Source organism: Hypomesus nipponensis, chromosome 1, assembly GCF_054491055.1.
Source record: "Hypomesus nipponensis isolate SF chromosome 1, ASM5449105v1, whole genome shotgun sequence".
NCBI lineage: Eukaryota > Metazoa > Chordata > Actinopteri > Osmeriformes > Osmeridae > Hypomesus > Hypomesus nipponensis.
Genome location: NC_140361.1, coordinates 2,180,131 through 2,197,817, shown reverse-complemented (window position 1 = coordinate 2,197,817; position 17,687 = coordinate 2,180,131). Strand labels below are relative to the sequence as shown.

The following is a 17,687-nucleotide window of genomic DNA, read 5'->3' as shown; positions in this document are numbered from 1 at the left end:
ACCTTCTGTTTCCTCATCAAGTATTGATCAATTATGCAAACTTGTATTTGTTAACTTTTCTTTTAGATTCTTCTTGTTGCCTTCTGCCTTGCTCCATGGTAGCTTTGTAGACTACCTTACGTTAAGGAAATGAAAAAAGGCACCCAATGACAACAAATAATAATGATCATGCCACCAAATACAGATTAAAACTAAAATAACGAGCCTGCCTTGAATATTTTAGAAGTACAAAGTACACTTGTGTAAAAAATGCAGGAGTGAAAGAAAAAGTTGTCAGAAAAAAAAATAGTGAAGTAAAGTACTGATACCAGAAAAATCTACTTGGGTAAAGTATTTGTAGTTCGTTGCTTCCCGTTTCTGCTTGTGTCTGGCATGATACAACTTCAATATGTCAATTGACAGCATGTTTTCTTTATTTTGGCAGTTGAACATATCTACAAGACTGAGAATCTATATCTGAACGAGGTGAATGATGGGCAATATCTAAACAGCCTGACAGTCCAAAGTCAAAACTCACAGGAATATAATAGTCACACCAAATGAAACTTCAAGGTAAAGCACAAGACGAACGTTGTTACAGGTGTAGGATTGTGACCGGGAACATTACCACCGAAACAGTATCGCCCAGTAATGAAACACAAATTAAATGCTAAGTTAATGTGAAATAATGACATGGGACAATGAAAACCACACTAAGGAAACAAAACCTGTTCAGTCCATAACATCAAAAGAGGACATTTATTTTATACAATTGTGTTCTGTACATCTGGAGCATGATAAAAAATAAGTACTTTATGGTCATGAAAACCACAGAAGATGATGAGAGTCTTTCAGTCACAAACTGAGAGGATGAATGAATGAAAAATCTCTTCGCTGGAACTTCAATGGAACATTGCAATAATCACACCAGTTCCATTAACAGCTTGTGCGATGTTTGTCCATTTCGAGCATCGATCCTATAAACATCCCTGACTTCACAAAATGTCTCCAATGACACAAATCAATGCCCCCATGTTGGAGTTGCATTAGCGGTTGGGCATCAACACCATCAGCGCACCTCCAGGGCTGATGTACTAAACGCCATTTGTACTTTCCACTGTGATGAGCTGTGATTTTCCTGTTGTGCCGGAGTCTTCTGACGGGTTTGGCAGGTCCTCTGGAGAGGTGAGGGTCTGGCTGTGTTCGGGTAGCGGCCACATCTCCTGCCAGGTGAGAGAGGGGTGATGGACAGGGTGGCTGCTGAGGAGGGGCCTCCGCTGGCGGTAGTTGTCCCACACCTGCAGGATGGTCTCTTTGAAGGGCCTTGTGGTCAAAGTGTAGAGAATAGGGTTGAGGGCGCTGTTGATGGGTAGAATGAATATCACTACCCAGGAGCTGATTGTTCCTGTTCAGGGGGAGGAGGAGATGAAAGAATCTATCAGATGAAAAGATTTAGATGGCAGGTATTCTCTAAGGCTATATGGTTTATCAGTGTGTGGCCACACAGTCATTTTTAGGTGGAATAGAAATTCTATGAATCTAGATTGGTTTGGCAATAGTGTTTATTTTAGCAGCCGAGAAATAGCAAGGCTATGTATGCGAAATACTTTATCAAAGTAAAATGAAATTTAATTTTCATTTTTTTAAGAGATATGCGACGTTACTGATGCACCGAGCTTTTACCATGGAAAATGTATTGGGTACATATAAGGTTTGATAGCCTCCAAGATATCCAAAGTTAACTAAAGTTCCTTTTCACAGATGTGGATATAGGGTTGAGTAGAACTCCATCTGGGGATGTGTAATCAGCTCACCAGCAGAAATACAGTGTAATTGAAAATGTTTATTACTATTACTGGGATGGGGAAGAATTTAATGCCTCAGTCTAGATAATTTTGCCTGTAATTGAAAATTCACAGACCTGGGGAGCCCTGTTGGCTCAACTCGTAGAGCATGCATCATCAAGGCTTAGGCCGTTATCAAAGGGGCCACGGTTCAATGCCTAGATTTGAGCGTTTTCTGCAGCCTAGGTCTTCCCTCTCTCCCTCTCTCTCTTTCCCTCTCGCTTTCCCTTCCCCCCTCCTCTCTCTCTCTCTCCCTCCCCCTCCCTCTCTCTCCCAGCTTTCCTATCTCTCTCAAACTGTCCCTGCTATAAATAAAGCTAAAGAAGATAAATCCCAGGCCATAATAAACATTCTGGTGATTTCCTCATATTATAGTATAGCCTTTTTCTCCAAACTGTAATTGTGCCTGGGAATGAAGAGACAAAACTTTCTCAAACCCCTCCCCCCCAAAAAACAATTAAAGTGTCAATTAATTTGTAGATTGTGGTAAATAAACTAGCAAGTGAGATAGAGACTATTCCTTGACTGGTAGTTAAAGAATGCGATTGCACCCGGCTGTTTGTGGCCCCCGGCTGTTTGTGGCCACTTAAAGGATGTGTCTCACCACCCGGCTTAGAGTCTTACCGGGAATCTCCACCTGCAGGAGAGACAGGATCTTCAGGATGAAGATCGGTATCCAGCAAAGAGAGTCAGTGATGACAATGGAGAAGAATCTCTTTGCTATGGTCACCTCCTTCTTGATATGGTTACTGTACTTGGTGGTCTGTGTGCCTGTTCTCTGGATGTTGTAAAACATGCTTCCATATGACAGCACTATGATGAGGAACGCCACCAAGTTAAGACCTGTACGGAAAATAAATCATTTTAAGCGTACTGGTCCTAAATCTATCTTGATGCCTGTTGGTAAGATTATTTACATCACAGTACATCAAAGCTACTTACGTAAATATCTTTCTAGATGCTCAGTAAAACTGCTTGTGAGGAATAACACTCGTCTATTTTGAGATTTGTTTCACTAGGAGAAAATGTGCAAGTGTATGCAATGCTAATTATTGGCTTTAGGGAAAATGTGCAACTGCTGTTGACTGCAAAACAGAAACAGCACAATAAATATTTATATTTTTTCAGGAATACTCAGTTATCCGTCCAGTTGACCACAAGGTTGACTAAATAACGGTTGACCTGGTCAGGTAACTGTCCACCCACCCAGAAAGATGACAATGGAGTACACCTGCGCCGAGGTTGTCTCCGGTTGTTCCGAGTGAAGAGGGAAGCACACCCCATTGGTGCCGTAGAAGTTCCGGAACAGGCCCTTGCAGACCAGCGGCAGGAAGGCGATGATGAACCCGAACACCCAAATACTGAACAGGATGCTGACCGTCCTCTTCCTGCCAGGGGTGAGGTAGTGGAAGGGGTAGACGATGCAGATGTACTTCTCCAGGGTGAGGTAGGTGAGGAGGAGGACCGAGACCTCGGTGGAGAGCATGGCCAAGGAGCCGATCACCTGACACTGGACACTGTCCATCCAGGCCTGGGCGTGACGGTTGTACTCGCCGCGGAACTTGAGGTCATACGCGCCGATCATGAACAGGTAAACACCCATCAGCCCATCCGCACCTGCGCAGGATGCCACAAGCATTAGCTTGCTGAAAATGTTTGGTTTGAATTGGCTTTGTTCCTCAGACACACTTGGGTTAGCTTGTGTTGTGGTGCCAAGTATGTTGGCTCCTGACTGAGGAGCGAGGAGTGTTTTGTTACAGTATAAAAACTTAATCAAATGGGTGATGGGAGTGATTGAGCTAATACAAAACCACTTGCAATGAATTAAGTTGTAAACAAAAGCTTTGAATGAATATACACACTTAGGACCATACTCTATGTGCAGACACAACTCAAAAACAACAAAGTCTGCAACCACGAAATGCAAGATTTTCTTAAATTGCTGGATTTCTATACTGGGTGTCATACTTTTTATTTAGTTAGCAGTTAGTTCTATTTACAGTAAAACTTGTGGAGTTGTGTGAAATCGGTGTTCTAAACTGTCAAACATTTACAAGTGTAGGCAGCGACATAGTCTCAAGAGTATACAGTCTATACCGGGTTGCCAAAATATGGATAGAATAGTTAACTTTTAAAATATTCTCTAAGATTTTCATACATATATTTGCATATATGAACGTGGGCTGGAGATGAGGGCCTATATCTTCTTCAGAAATCAATCAGAACAAAGATCTGGGGAAAATAAATCTGCGAGGAAACCCAACTGAAATTTCTTCATGACAATCAGGCATATTTTCCAGCTTTGATGAGATAATTGAGATGGTTTCTGACACAATCTATGCCCAAGCAGAAAACAGATATTTACAGTTCCAGAAAACTAGACGGAAAACGTCTGTTCTGTGTTTCCTAAACCTAACTCTGTGACTCACAGCACAGCGCTAGACAGTGACATGACTTCCTTTGATATGGTAAGGTCCCAAATGTGCACATCAAAAAGCATTTTTCATCTTACCTACATTATCATTAAAGCATGGTGCATAGAGGTGGTCTGTCAAACCCCAGCAGTCAATGTAATAAGGTCTCCTCTGACTTCCAGGTACGCTACACAGCATTCATACTGAATCAAAGACATCTCAATTGGATTGAGGGCTTGTGTCTTTTAAGCGGGGCCAAAGACACATTGAGAGACCCGAGGTAAAAAATAGCATATGCCTCAATTTTCAGGACAGTATTTTACAGAAGCATGCTTCAAGCTTATGAGACTGTATCAAAGCTACCTAAATCAGAAAGAGGAGACCTTAATACAGCAAGTGCCAAACATACATAAAACAGTTGTGATTCCTGTTCAAAGGACTATCCAAACGCAGAATTCAAGCCTATTTGATTCACTAGACATAAAACAGGCAAGGCTAACCAAAATTTAACTCACTGGTATGTTTGTGTAGTGAGCAATAATTACTCAGGAAGAATACATTGTCATATATCAGTATCAATTCCTGTATACATACGTATGTGCATGTGTGCGTTTGTCTGTACGTATGTACTTGTGTGTGTGTCAACATGTGTCTAGATGTGTGTATGTGGTTCTGTGTGTGTGTCTTACAGCATAGGGAGATGATGCACATGGCGTGTAGCTTGTTCTCAGAGCGGATGTAGGAGCGCATGCAGATTACGAAGATGTTTCCGAAGCAGGTGGTGGCCGACACCACCCACACAAACACCCTCAGGACGATGTTGGCCAGCAGGTCCTCGAACGACGAGATACCGTCCGTGTTGGGCTTGCAGCTGCGTACGTGCGGAGCATACCCACAGTACTGGAACTTCTTAAAGTATCTAAGCAGGAGAGGGTGCAGAGAGAGTTGTAATCAGAGATGTAACAACAGCAGCAGAACTGAAGGATGCAAAATATCCAGAAATATTGCCGAGAGGTGTCTTGACAGTTGTTGACTTGCTTCTTTTTTTTTTTTTACTTGCATGACAAATAATTATAGATTTGAGATCAATTATAAGCCCACATTTGTGTAAACATTTATCAATTGGAAAACTTTTCCTGGAAAATAAAAGGCGGCTTTCTATTGAACTTGATCAATGCACAGTGTTGATTTAGGGTAGGTATTGAATTTCTCCACAAACATTGTCTGAGAGAGAACATAGAGCCTGTATGATGACACTCTCAGTAATATAGGAGGTTGTTGTCGCTGGCTTGTGGCAACCTATCAATTTGTAATGCAGCTTGTTACAGCACTGCCAGAATGGACACCAAACTGCAACTGAATCACAGGGTTATTGTCCATGTGTGTACGTGTTTTTTCTCAAGTAAAGAAAACAATTTATGTAGACAACATTGAAACTGATGAATGAAATTATTTCAAGACAGTTTGGTATTTCGCTAAAGTACGTGTATGAACTATGAGGTACAGAGTCATTTATCAGCAAGGAACTGCTGTGGACTCTATGGTGAGGTGTATCAACTATACATAATTCAGGGTTTTTTATCACACGGTTGAAGTGGGCATGTGAAGGTTCAGATATGATAATTTATTACTCTACCACTGCATTTGATGAAGCCCCTGGGCTGCATTTAGTTTGCTTTTCCACTGGTAAAAAGTTTGTACCTGTACTTTTCCTCAGGGTCCAGTAACATGAAAGGTTGAGCACAAGTTCAAAAGAAGATAGTGTTGGATAAGACCTTTAAAGTGCATCTTAAGGTGAAACTGTATTTACTCTGTCTACTAATCGAATTAATATTATCCATCCTCTATATTAGAGATTAAGTTCTTATTCAGGTTAAAAATAGGTTCAAGCCCTCTGGAGAAAAAAACTACAATTAACAGTAACGGTTTTCTGATGAAGGTGATATGAACAGGAGGCAGGTGGCTGAGCAGTTAGGGAATCGGGCTTGTAATCAGAAGGTTACCAGTTTGATTCCCGGCTGTGCCAAATGACGTTGTGTCCTTGGGCAAGGCACTTCACCCTACTTGCCTCGGGGGAATGTCCCTGTACTTACTGTGAGTCGCTCTGGATAAGAGCGTCTGCTAAATGACAAAATGTAATGTAAATGTAATGAACGATGCAATGTAGTGGCTGACATTGAACATAGTGTAAAAACAGTCAGTCAACAGACTTACATATGAGTCAACTGTTTGAGAGGTTCAAACATTCTCCGCTGTATGTTCCCAATCTCGATCCCCTCGATGCTCCTGAGGAACACAACACTTTTTATTTTTTTGGGCGATCTCCGTGAGATCTCACATCCACTCATCATTTACATTCCCGAGCTTGTTTCTCTCCTCCTGCCACCGAACAGTCTGTCTTCCACAAAGTGCCTTCTGAACAGCTTTGAAGTGTGAACTAAAGAGCTATTTGTTTTTTTTGTCCTGATCCACACGCTGATCTTGTCTATTGTGTAGGCGAATAAATGCACCGTGTTCCAAAGGGAAAAACCATTAACGACATTATGTCCAAATTACAGGTTGTGTGTCATGGAAATATCACGTTCCAGATAAAAGGAAACAAATTGTAGGGTAAGACAGCCTGTCTTTGGCCAGTAACAGGAACGAATGCTTACAAGACATACATACTGATTTGGAGGGAAACTGACTGACACCTACAGACTGAAAGTGTACATCTTCTAAACAAGGGCAGAGGTTTGTTTTTAAATGTGGGTGGGACGTCTTCATGATATCATTTTCATAATAACAAGTGGTGGGGACAGATGCACTGTTTTCAAAGTGTATAATGAAAATACAATGAAACCTACTTCCTAAACGTTTACAATATAGGAATAACAGTATTGATTTCCACAGGGCTGCTGCCCTTTAAGAACTTGTATCACAAACACTGACTCCTAATTTGTCTGTCCTCTGCTTGTGAAGACACTTATTTCACTTACTGTAATTATAACACACTCATTTCCACGACAATACTTTTCATTAATGTTACATTAACTACCAACCGATTCAGTAGAAATACCTATGTAAAAAATGTTTTAAGTATATAGACATTGCTCTGTAATTAAATTGGATTAAGATTGAGCAGTTTAAGTTGTTACAAAAGTGTATGAAGGCAGAGTTTAGGGGAGTAAGGAGTGAGAGGACGTTCTACAGGGCAGTTAAAAGTTGAGTTGCTGCATTGCAATTACAATGTAACTTCAAAATTGTTACTATAGATGCTGTTATGTAGGGGTCAGATGGCTGAGCGATTAGGGAATTGGGTTATTAATCAGAAGGTAGCCGGTTCGATTCCCCACTGTGCCAAATGACGTTGAGTCCTTGGGCCAGTCACTTCACCCTACTTGCCTCGGGGGGAATGTCCCTGTACTTACTGTAAGTCACTCTGGATAAGATAACGTTAATGTAAAGTAAAGCCCCTTTTCTACTATATTTCTATTATATAAACATCATATGTGCTCCTAGTGATTGAAAGGAAAAACAAGCTTGGCCCAAACTTACAATGACTTCAGTTTATGCAAGTCATCAAAGTGGTCAACTTGTAGGTTCACGATAGGATTATATGATATGTTCCTACAGAAAGGAAATATAATGCTTTCGCTGTTAGTAAAAAAAGAAAAAAAGTTATGCAAAATTTGAGTGCAGTTGACTTCTTCATTTCAGGCGTACATCACATATTATTAGACAATTTCAAATCTAAGTGTTTGGAAAACTCAAAATTCAGTCACAGAGATTAAGATTACTGATCTTGCAAATTTGTTCAGCAAATTTGGTGGGAAAGAAGGTTCCCAACCATGGCAACAACAAAAAAATCAAACAAATTTGCGCAAAACATATTTGTGTGGAAATGACTCACAGTTGGAGTAAATCTTCCAAATAAACAAAGAGATTGGGTGGGATCGCACCCAGTCTGTTAGTGGACAGATCTCTGTAGACAGAAATACATTCCTATTACAGTACACAAATATTGAACACATAGTGTTGTACATAATGTTTACAGGGCCATCTGTCAAGCCTCCATGCCAATGCTTGAATGCTTGTTCTTTGTGACCTCAATGCACAACATATTTAGTCTGTTCCATCAATATCTTTCACTTTAGATCTACCTGGCTCGAGAAATTTGATGACTCCCGTATGTGGGAGGTGAGATGCACTCTGTTCCAAAAAGCTAAACACATGCTGTGTGTTTACCAAACACGGGTCATAGTGTCTTCTATGACATGCAACAAGGATGGCCATCAGTAATTGCGCTTGTTAAGTGCATGGATGTATACTTTATGCTAATTTGGTACGATTTGTGACAATCTGTCAAGGTAGATGCAGCACATGACAGTTGCAGAGCCGAGTTCTAGAATGTCACTGGTGAGAATCTAAACATTCCACTGTTCCATCCATAATTTCAAATGAAAGCAGCAATGACAGTTCTAGAATCACAAAACTGGGATTCTTTTAAAATATTTCTTTCCATACTGAGTAGTGGAGCATGATGCCTTTCGCCAGTAGAATATTCAGTCTGTATCATTAGAATTTACAGTTCATATGAGTATTCATGTCATGTCATGTATCAATTTTATAATATATAATGTATACTTTATAATAATATTCAGACTATATGAATAGTCAGTCTACATAAGTATTCAGTCAATATGAATATTTGTTGTGTATGAGTCTTCAATTGATGTCAGTACAGTGATAGAGCTGTGCAGTCGGCTTCCTGCAGCTCAGAATGAGTAAGTGCAGTTCCTGAGAAATGGGGTGAGAGTCAGAGCACAATGGAAATGAAGATTTCATGCTGAGTGTACGAATGCTTGTTATAAACTGGGACAAAACTAATGAGCTTACAATTCCCCAAGTTTTTGGAGAAGGGAAAAGGCCTGTTCGTGTATGTGGCGGATTCTGTTCCGCTGTAAGACCCTAGATAGAGAGACAGAGAGAGAGAGGGAAAGAAAGAGAGAAGAATTTAAACGACAGCAACGTTTGAAAACATATCTCTTCTTTATCCTGAGGTTCATTGTCTAATTTTTTCTCAATGTCTACATTTGTGTTCCCATTCAAGTTGATTAGTAATTGTTTGCATATTTCATACAAAACATATCTGTTCACCAAGCAAAATAGAGGATGTTGAGATATAGGTAGGTGGTATTGTTAAAATAATGAAGTTCCCAAAAGGAACTAGGCTATGTGGGGAAGTATTACTTGAGTAGATGTAATCTGTCTCTAATGTGAAACTTTGCTGAGCCTTTAGTAATTTCTGTGGGTAATCATTTACAAATTGCCATTCAAGAATTGAGGCTGGATTGGCAGAGTGTGTTAAAATTCTGCACTTCCAAATAAAGGTTCTTGAGCTCAATCTCAGCAGGGTTTAACCATTATTATCTTGCTTTTTGTTGGAGTAAACCTAACCCCAATCACACATAGTTTAATGCTTCACCCTCAGTCCAACCTAAAGCCAGGAGAAAATAAATGAGATTAAACAGCACCAACGTGCAACATGGGATTGGTTTCCTCCTCAAAACACATTTATCCTTCTGTAATGATTCGGTTTGTTTATATAAATAGGGGAAATCCAATTAATTGTAACAATAATAGGGGACATGCATTTCACAAGTGTCAAATCAGACAATCCTGAAACTCAGGAATAATAATATTTAGACGTATAGTAAAATAGGCCCATATTGTTTCATACTTACAGCACTGTTAACATGTTGCATGAGCAGAAGGTTACATTTTCAACATTTTCAATTAGATTTCCTTCCATGTCTCTGTGAACACACCCACACACAAAAAACTTAGTTTATCAAAGCAACTCATCAAAGTCCGACAACAGATCCTTTTTCTGAGGTAGTTTGACTTCAAACTTACAGCCAGTTCAATCTTGGCATCTCCATGCAGATGTCATCCAACTTGGTCAGAGAATTGTTCAACAGAACCCTTGGAAAACACAAAGGGGTTAGTTGTATTTGCAGATCAAAGACAAGATTCACTGTCAATCTGAATAAATCAACATGGACTCTCAACAGGCAGCCCCTTTAATAATGTGGATATAAAAAGGACATCACAGACTGGAGAGAAGAAAGTAGGATTCAAGTAGGTGTAGATAGAAATAAAACTCACAGAAGAACCAAAGAGCGCAACCCAGAGAATGTCAGTGAGGAGATTTGATGGATATTGTTGTTTTCGAGGATCCTGAAACCAAGATGGGCACAGTGTAATGTCATCAGTACCTTATTTAGTGAAGTAGTTTGACGCTGCTTTAAATGATACTCCAATACAATGTTTGTATCGTGGTGTGGTCCACTACATTAGCTGTGTGCCACCAAGCGACATCATACACCGTGTTTGTAGATCTTCTCCATAAGATATGTGATGGGATCGAGAATGAAACATACAACCACTCCAACTTGTGCAGGTCCTGAAACACTCCGGGCATCAGAATGGAGATCTTGTTGTAGCTTAAATATCTGAGGAGAAGAAGATAACGTTTACTCGACCATGTAGGAGGATAAAAAATGTGTTTTGTTACTTTTACATTTAGCAGACGCTCTTATCCAGAGCGACTTACAGTAAGTACAGGGACATTCTCCCCGATGCAAGTAGGGTGAAGTGTGTTGCTCAAGGGCACAACGTCATTTTGTACGGCCGGGAATTGAACCAGCAACCTTCTGATTAATAGCCCTACTCCCTAACCGCTCAGCCATCTGACCCCCCCCCCATCTGTTACTTTCTTAAATTAACTTGTCATCAAGTTTGTTCAAGACTGACCCAAGGATTGACATTGTATTTTGCCAAAACTATTTAGAGAAGTTGTACCAGTGGCAAGTTAACAGACAGCCTAAACTGTTATCACATTTGACATGACATGTTCTACTGCGCTGGCATGGTAATGAGGAACTTACAGTCTTGTCAAGTTGTAAAGCCCTCTAAATGCACGGGGACTCACAGCTCGAATCCTGTTGTGTTGGAGATATCTGAAGTAAGAAGATGAAGTAAAAATACTAAATTAAAGATAAGTGGCAGTTGTTTGTCAAAGTGCCAGATAATAAATAAATAAAAACTTCCACAGCACCTCAGTGTGTCATACAGTCAGTACTAATTATAGATTTCATTGAGCACCATGACTGAGCTAAAGCGAGGGGTTCTGTTTACAGCACAGAAGCATATTTCTTGGCAGCTGTCAAACCGGAGAGAGTCGCTGGCACTGTTATGAAAGCTGTAGACCCAGAACTCCCTCAAATACAAAGGCTCAGAACCCTCTCAGATTAGTACGGATGCACTCTACAACTTTATCACTGGTGGAGGAAAAACACCAAAATGAGGCACAAACGAGTTTCATGCTCTCTAGTTTTTGTTTTGAACGCTTGGACGGAATACTATAATCCTTAAAACACCTTTGAGGCATGCTAAAAAGCTGACCTCCATTCACAGCTAAAAGGCCCTGGAAGTGGGAGAGATCTAGCAGCATCCTGTCAACAGGCTCAAACTTATTTTTTAAAGAACAACAGCTACAATTACCATGGAGTGAATCATACTCTATCAATTTATATTTTTATATATAGGTTTGTTAAAATCTTCACAAAGCTATTGTGGATGTGTTCGTTCGGTACCATAACAGGCATATTCATTGATTGTAGGATTCTGGCACAGAGATCCTAAAGTGGGAAGACAGCCTCTTCAGTTTAGTGTCTGTTGTTAATCCCAGTGTTTGTGGTTGCAGAGTGTGTGGAGACAGAAATAAATCCTGAATTATTATTATTATTATTATAGCCTAAAACCCACTCTGTGTGTTGCATTTTGTTGATGTTGCCCCCTTTATGAAATGTAAACGGCTAATTAATCACACACAACTTACAGTTTCTGAAGGCTCTGGTACTTGTAGAATATGTCAGCATTCAGTTTCCGGAGTCTGTTCCTTTGTAAGGACCTGTCAGGGTTTAAGTGTTGTTCAAGGTATTTAACACAAACAAGTTTGACCAACATGCATTAATCAATTGCGAGATGATTTGGAACAAATATAATTTAAATATGGCACCTAGAACACCAACAACCTGAAATCCCCAATTACATTTTGTATGGACAGTTCACGGTCCACACAACATTATTCCAGTTGAATCAATTCTTCTGAAGTGAGTATCAGATAACACAAAATATTTCCATTTGAAAGGAAAGCATCAACTAAGACTATTCCACCTCAATTAAACCTTCAACCCCATTTACCAAAGGATGTATAGATAAGCTGTGGTCTATCCAAGGTCTGCATACCAAGACAAGGGAAACAATAGATAGGAAAGCTGAGAAGGATAGTGGGCTGTGATGAACATTGACCCAATTAGAGGAAGATCAAACAATATGTAATTGACACAATTGAATTCCTCTCCCAGCATATTAAGCCAGCGGGAGCCAACCACTATGCATTGTCTGCCAGTTGAATAGTTTTCCAGAATAGGATGTCCCTAATGGGCCGAAATCATTATACACCCCAAATAAGCCATTATCAAAATGAAACACAATGACTATCAAAAAAGGAGCATTGAGAAAAAACTATTTTCAGTATGCTAATTTAGTATTGTCATTCTTGTGAAAGAAATAACGAAAAGATGATCATTATGATTACTTTATGAGTTGGGTGAACTTTAACTGAACTCTCTATTCTATCACAGATGTATTTCAAACTGGCACATTCCAATAGAACCAGGCAACGCAGACCTAGACCCAGACCACCCATATTATAGATCTAAATCCAACATGTATAAACCCACTCCTAGACCAAGACTACTGAGGCAAAAATTATATTTTAAGATCCATCATTCAGATCCTTTCCCAGTCCCAGACTGTCTCAAACAAGAACAAGAACTACAACAACAAAAACAAACAGAGACCATGATTCAATGCCTACATGTAAGTAGTGTTCACACTGAAGGCAGGATGAGAAGAACATTTCTCTCCCATGGAGAGACCTGACTGTGAACCCTGCCTCTCCCCATCTGGCTGCTCCTCCAGTGGACCGGTGCCAAGCCTGGCTCCACAGGCTCTCTCTGGTGTGACCAGGTGCAGAGATTTCATTATACAAGGGTAGGACATGTCCCACTTAGTGAAAACATCAGATCTGTCTCTGTCCCCCTCCCCCTTCCCACCACACACTTTTTATCAAGAAAATCATCTCTAACGACCGCATCTTCAGATATTTAAGAACGCTATCCCACCTACGTCTGAAAAGAAACCTTTACACCTGGGTGAGAGGCTGAATACCCCTGGGTGTGAGGCTGAATACCCCTGGGTGTGAGGCTGAATAACCCTGGGTGAGAGGCTGAATACCCCTGGGTGAGAGGCTGAATACCCCTGGGTGTGAGGCTGAATACCCCTGGGTGAGAGGCTGAATAACCCTGGGTGTGAGGCTGAATACCCCTGGGTGAGAGGCTAAATACCCCTGGGTGTGAGGATGAATCGCTGCGGGTGCAAACGGCCTTGTTTCAGCCACTCACATCATGGTGACGTTCACAGCCACGGCGGGAACGTCCTGGAGCTGAGCGCCGTCACAGTCCAGTTCCAGGTCTCGGCACTGACACCGATCAGGAACCAGGCCCAGCACTGAAGGAAGGAAAGTGTCACAATCCACAGCTGGTGCTATCAAACAGCCTTAGTAGCAAGAACGAACAATTACCTCCCCAAAATGTGTTTTACTCAGGGACAGACAGTATAACTGAACGTGTGTGTGTGTGTGTGTGTGCGTGTGCGTGAGTGTGTGTAAAATGTATTTATTGTAGAGGTTCTGTACCAGATGGACAAGATATGTTTTAATGCAGAATGACTTTCACTCTGAAAAACTGGGAGGGAAAAGATGGTAGAATTAACAGTTAAATACCACACAAGTGTTCTGCTCAGTGGTAAGATGGAACAAATTGTGCGTAGTTGGCATTGTCAAATACTATACAGAAGAATTCTGTAATCTCAGCCTGGTTGGATTAAACTAGAACTATGTGCTACCAGACTGTCAGACTGGTTTTCCAACCTCTATCTCTGTGGCTCCATCAAAGCTCACAAGTGTTTTGGACATGATTCCCCTACTCCACATCTGAGATTGACATCTATTAGCATCTCGAGAGAAGCACTTTTAATAATTTAAACTTGTTAAACTTGCATAATTACTTCCAATACATCCCCATACAATTGAATGGGGGCCCTCAAAAAAACGTTTTTTTCAAGATTTTGTAGGACAAAATAGCAGGGAAACACCATGTCTGAACTCTCATAATATCATAACAATTGTACCAAACAGTGTTAATCAGTTTAGTTCATTATTTACCAACCATTTTAGTTATTTACTTATTAAGCTCATTTGTTTGTTTATTTCAACCATTCACCATCTGTTTTAAAGCTATGTACGTGATTGTGCAGTATTCTTGATACAACACAGATTTTGTTGTGACCCACTCAACACTTCCCCTGGCCATGACAGGCTTATGAATATGGACTATCACAAACCCAAATCTTTGTCCCATCAAACAGTTACTGGGGCCAAGGATGCACACAGCGTGATCAAAGGCTGGTAAAATCATCGCATGGTATGGGGGTGCTCTATGTAGGCCACTAAATTAGAAGTGGAACACAGAACCCAGGTCAAATGATTCAGCAACTTCTTACATCAGTCAAACGTCTGGATAACTGGCAGAACAAATTGAGTGTCTTTCATGACTAATCTATTTTCTTGTGCTCATTATTGCCAAACGATGCCTGCCGCAGAATGGAAGCACTCTTAAAACTTATAATTGACTGAGTAGAAATCGCTAGCCCAGGAGCCAAAAGAGATATGCTGATAAATCAAATTGTTTGTTACAATATGTAAATAAATCCTTAGCTGTACAAGCAAGGGAACAGTTTGTGTGTGTGTGTGTGTGTGGGGGGGGGGGGGTAACCCCCCAATATTCAAACCAAGTCTACACCGTTACAAGCTAAATCGTGTGTCTTCTTATATAAAAATGTCGGGTAAGAGCCTCTCAATGCGAAAGGAAAGGCAAACACATTACGCGTACATTGTGCAAGTAGGCACGACGATCCAAGCGTCAGTTTACACGTGAAGAATAGCGGGCCTTGCCGATTGTCACTGTCAGCCAGCCCTCATTGTACCGCGAAATAAATAAAAAACGTTTGCACAACAGGGAAATAAACAAAGACCTAGTGCCCTTGAAAGATTGGCTTACGCTCGTTCTAGAGTGCTTATGCTGTGCTATTGAGGTATTCAGGTTTTGAAGAAGCGCTTTTAGATTTAGAACATCCATAGCCTGACGTTGTCATACTCATAATTCTAGTCAGAATATGAGTTTGATAACTCTCCATTGGGCTGGGAGTATGGGGCGTGTTTCAACCGAACTCGTAAAACAAATGCCTCTTTGCTCAATTGGATAAACCTACAACCAATCAGAGCAACGTAATATGTTGTTTGTTGAAAACATATTCAACCCAAGCGCTCTTTGGTGACGTGGTTGATTAATTTACTGTTGATCATCTGTCCATCATCGTATAAAGCCCGCCCTGACAATTTCATTGGATCGAACAGCTCCTGTTCAGGTATAGTTTTTCCGCAACCAAGCTACTCCAGACCTAGCCTGGCTCTGCCCTCCTAAGTACTTCCGCTCAATTTGGATTTTGCTTCTGTACTAGGTCTGGGAGCTCAGCTCTGAAGTCGGTTTCCAGAAACACATTTTTTGTAGGTCCAATCAGCGAACAGAGGGAGTGGCTGAGAACGATGACGTTAATGTTGTGCACTAGTTTGAGTAGTTCAGTAATGGCGGCGGAGAAAGATGCGAGCGAAACTATTCTGCGGTTGTGGCACTGCTGCCGAATATCCATAGGTTAAAGCCGGAGCAAGAACATTCCTTGCTGAGTTTTGTTGGTGGCCATGATGTTGTGGCCCTCCTCCCCACGGGGTTCAGGAAAAGCTTGATTTTCCAGCTACGGCAGCTAGCTCCGTTACAGTAGTGGTGAAGGAGTTGGCTAAGGCGAACGCTTGCGATTGGTTATGGTAAATCAGAGTAGCTATGGACAGATCCAATAGTTTTAAACTTCAACAGAGGACCCGCCTTCAAGGAAGTTAACGTTTGTCAATGGAGAGATCCCAGACCCTCTGTACAAATGAAATGTACGAGGGTCTGGTTAGGACCAGGCTACTCCAGACCCAACTTCCCGACCAATTTTTTTTGTGGGCGGGGCTAAATTGGCTACTATGACGTACAAAAAAAAGAGAAAATAATGAATACATGAATTCACTATTTGAAAATGCTAAGCCTAATTATCTTCAGGATTTCTACCCGTGCTGCCATATGAACAGCAGCCAACGTTAAAGCAACCTGCCATAGTGATAGGCGTGTCAAGGTGAGGTTCTACTTCTAGTGGATAATCATTTGTACGTTTGTGGAAACCGATGGCTAATGTATTAGTATTGTTGTATTAATCACTGTCTTTGATTTAATCTTCATTGTGGGAATGGATAGCTTAGTTGTAGATCCTTTAAACGCAGATCATGAGGTAGCTTCACCCTGCCCTCTCTGTGCTAAATGAACATTTTAGGGTTGGGTGTAGTTAGCGGTAGCTGAAAACTAACTGTCACATTATATAAAAAATTATTTTTAGTTGTCAGTGATTCATTCAAAATGAAAAGCCTATACTGTAGTTATGGGCAATAAAGATCTGTTTCTCATGTTAATCTTTTGGATGTACCACGATCGTGGCAGGAGAGCAGTTTCCGGCAGAGCAGGAGAGAGAGAGGCCAGACAGGCTATCAACTCAGAGTAGCAGGTGAGATGATAAAATGTGTCTTCAGTCTACAGACTTCATCTAATGATCTGTTACTGTGTGAATATATTTGAATGATCACATCACAAGTATAGGCACTTCTTTGCAGTTTCTCCCTATTTTAAGTGAAAAAAGAAAAAGTAGCCTATCTTGGGAAATTTGCATTAAAAAAAGAAGAGTTCAATCACATATTATGAAATGCCCCCCCTCCCATACTGATGTGTTCCCTCACCCAAAAAAACGTGTTGCTATGCCAATGTGTGAGGTGTGCGAATGTTATGGAGATCGTTTAATCTCTCAAATTGAAATAAATCACAGAGCTCACACAAATAGCAGGAGTAATGACTGGAAAAGATTGATAGTCTAAAACAGCCATGATAGAACCTTTTTCACATTTCATTACATTTGAAACCTGTCTGAAATGTAAAATTCTCTGCATAAAATTCATTGAATTAAGATTACATAACAGCTCACACCCACAGACAATGCAATAGCTGTTGGTGTGATATGATGTCACCAAAGAAAAAAGACCAAAAATCTTTATGGTCCTCATTTCCAGGTGTGTTTTCATCTCCCTGATTTCATTCGAAACAGTGTAATTGCAAGACATAACTTTTCATGTGTATTG

The 17,687-nt window shown here is 40.7% G+C and overlaps 1 protein-coding gene across 10 annotated transcripts in view; it reads right to left on the bottom strand.

Moving 5' to 3' along the window:
- Positions 1-403: 403 nt before the first annotated feature.
- Positions 404-17,687, bottom strand: part of rxfp1 (relaxin family peptide receptor 1) — an 80,098-nt gene continuing 62,814 nt past the window's right edge. For 6 of the 10 annotated variants that reach the window (XM_084697337.1, XM_084697327.1, XM_084697382.1 and 3 more), the window contains 15 exons: positions 13,753-13,858; positions 12,123-12,194; positions 11,170-11,241; positions 10,663-10,734; positions 10,388-10,459; positions 10,136-10,204; positions 9,964-10,035; positions 9,116-9,187; positions 8,130-8,201; positions 7,775-7,846; positions 6,452-6,523; positions 4,927-5,156; positions 3,030-3,440; positions 2,448-2,666; positions 404-1,384 (listed from right to left, as the gene is read on the bottom strand). In XM_084697337.1, coding sequence (XP_084553463.1) covers positions 1,074-1,384; positions 2,448-2,666; positions 3,030-3,440; positions 4,927-5,156; positions 6,452-6,523; positions 7,775-7,846; positions 8,130-8,201; positions 9,116-9,187; positions 9,964-10,035; positions 10,136-10,204; positions 10,388-10,459; positions 10,663-10,734; positions 11,170-11,241; positions 12,123-12,194; positions 13,753-13,858 — 1,994 coding nt within the window. In that variant the 3' untranslated portion in view covers positions 404-1,073. Of the gene's footprint in view, positions 1,385-2,447; positions 2,667-3,029; positions 3,441-4,926; positions 5,157-6,451; positions 6,524-7,774; positions 7,847-8,129; positions 8,202-9,115; positions 9,188-9,963; positions 10,036-10,135; positions 10,205-10,387; positions 10,460-10,662; positions 10,735-11,169; positions 11,242-12,122; positions 12,195-13,166; positions 13,306-13,752; positions 13,859-17,687 lie in introns of all 10 variants that reach the window. The other 4 variants (XM_084697365.1, XM_084697354.1, XM_084697309.1 and 1 more) reach the window with 3 other exon arrangements.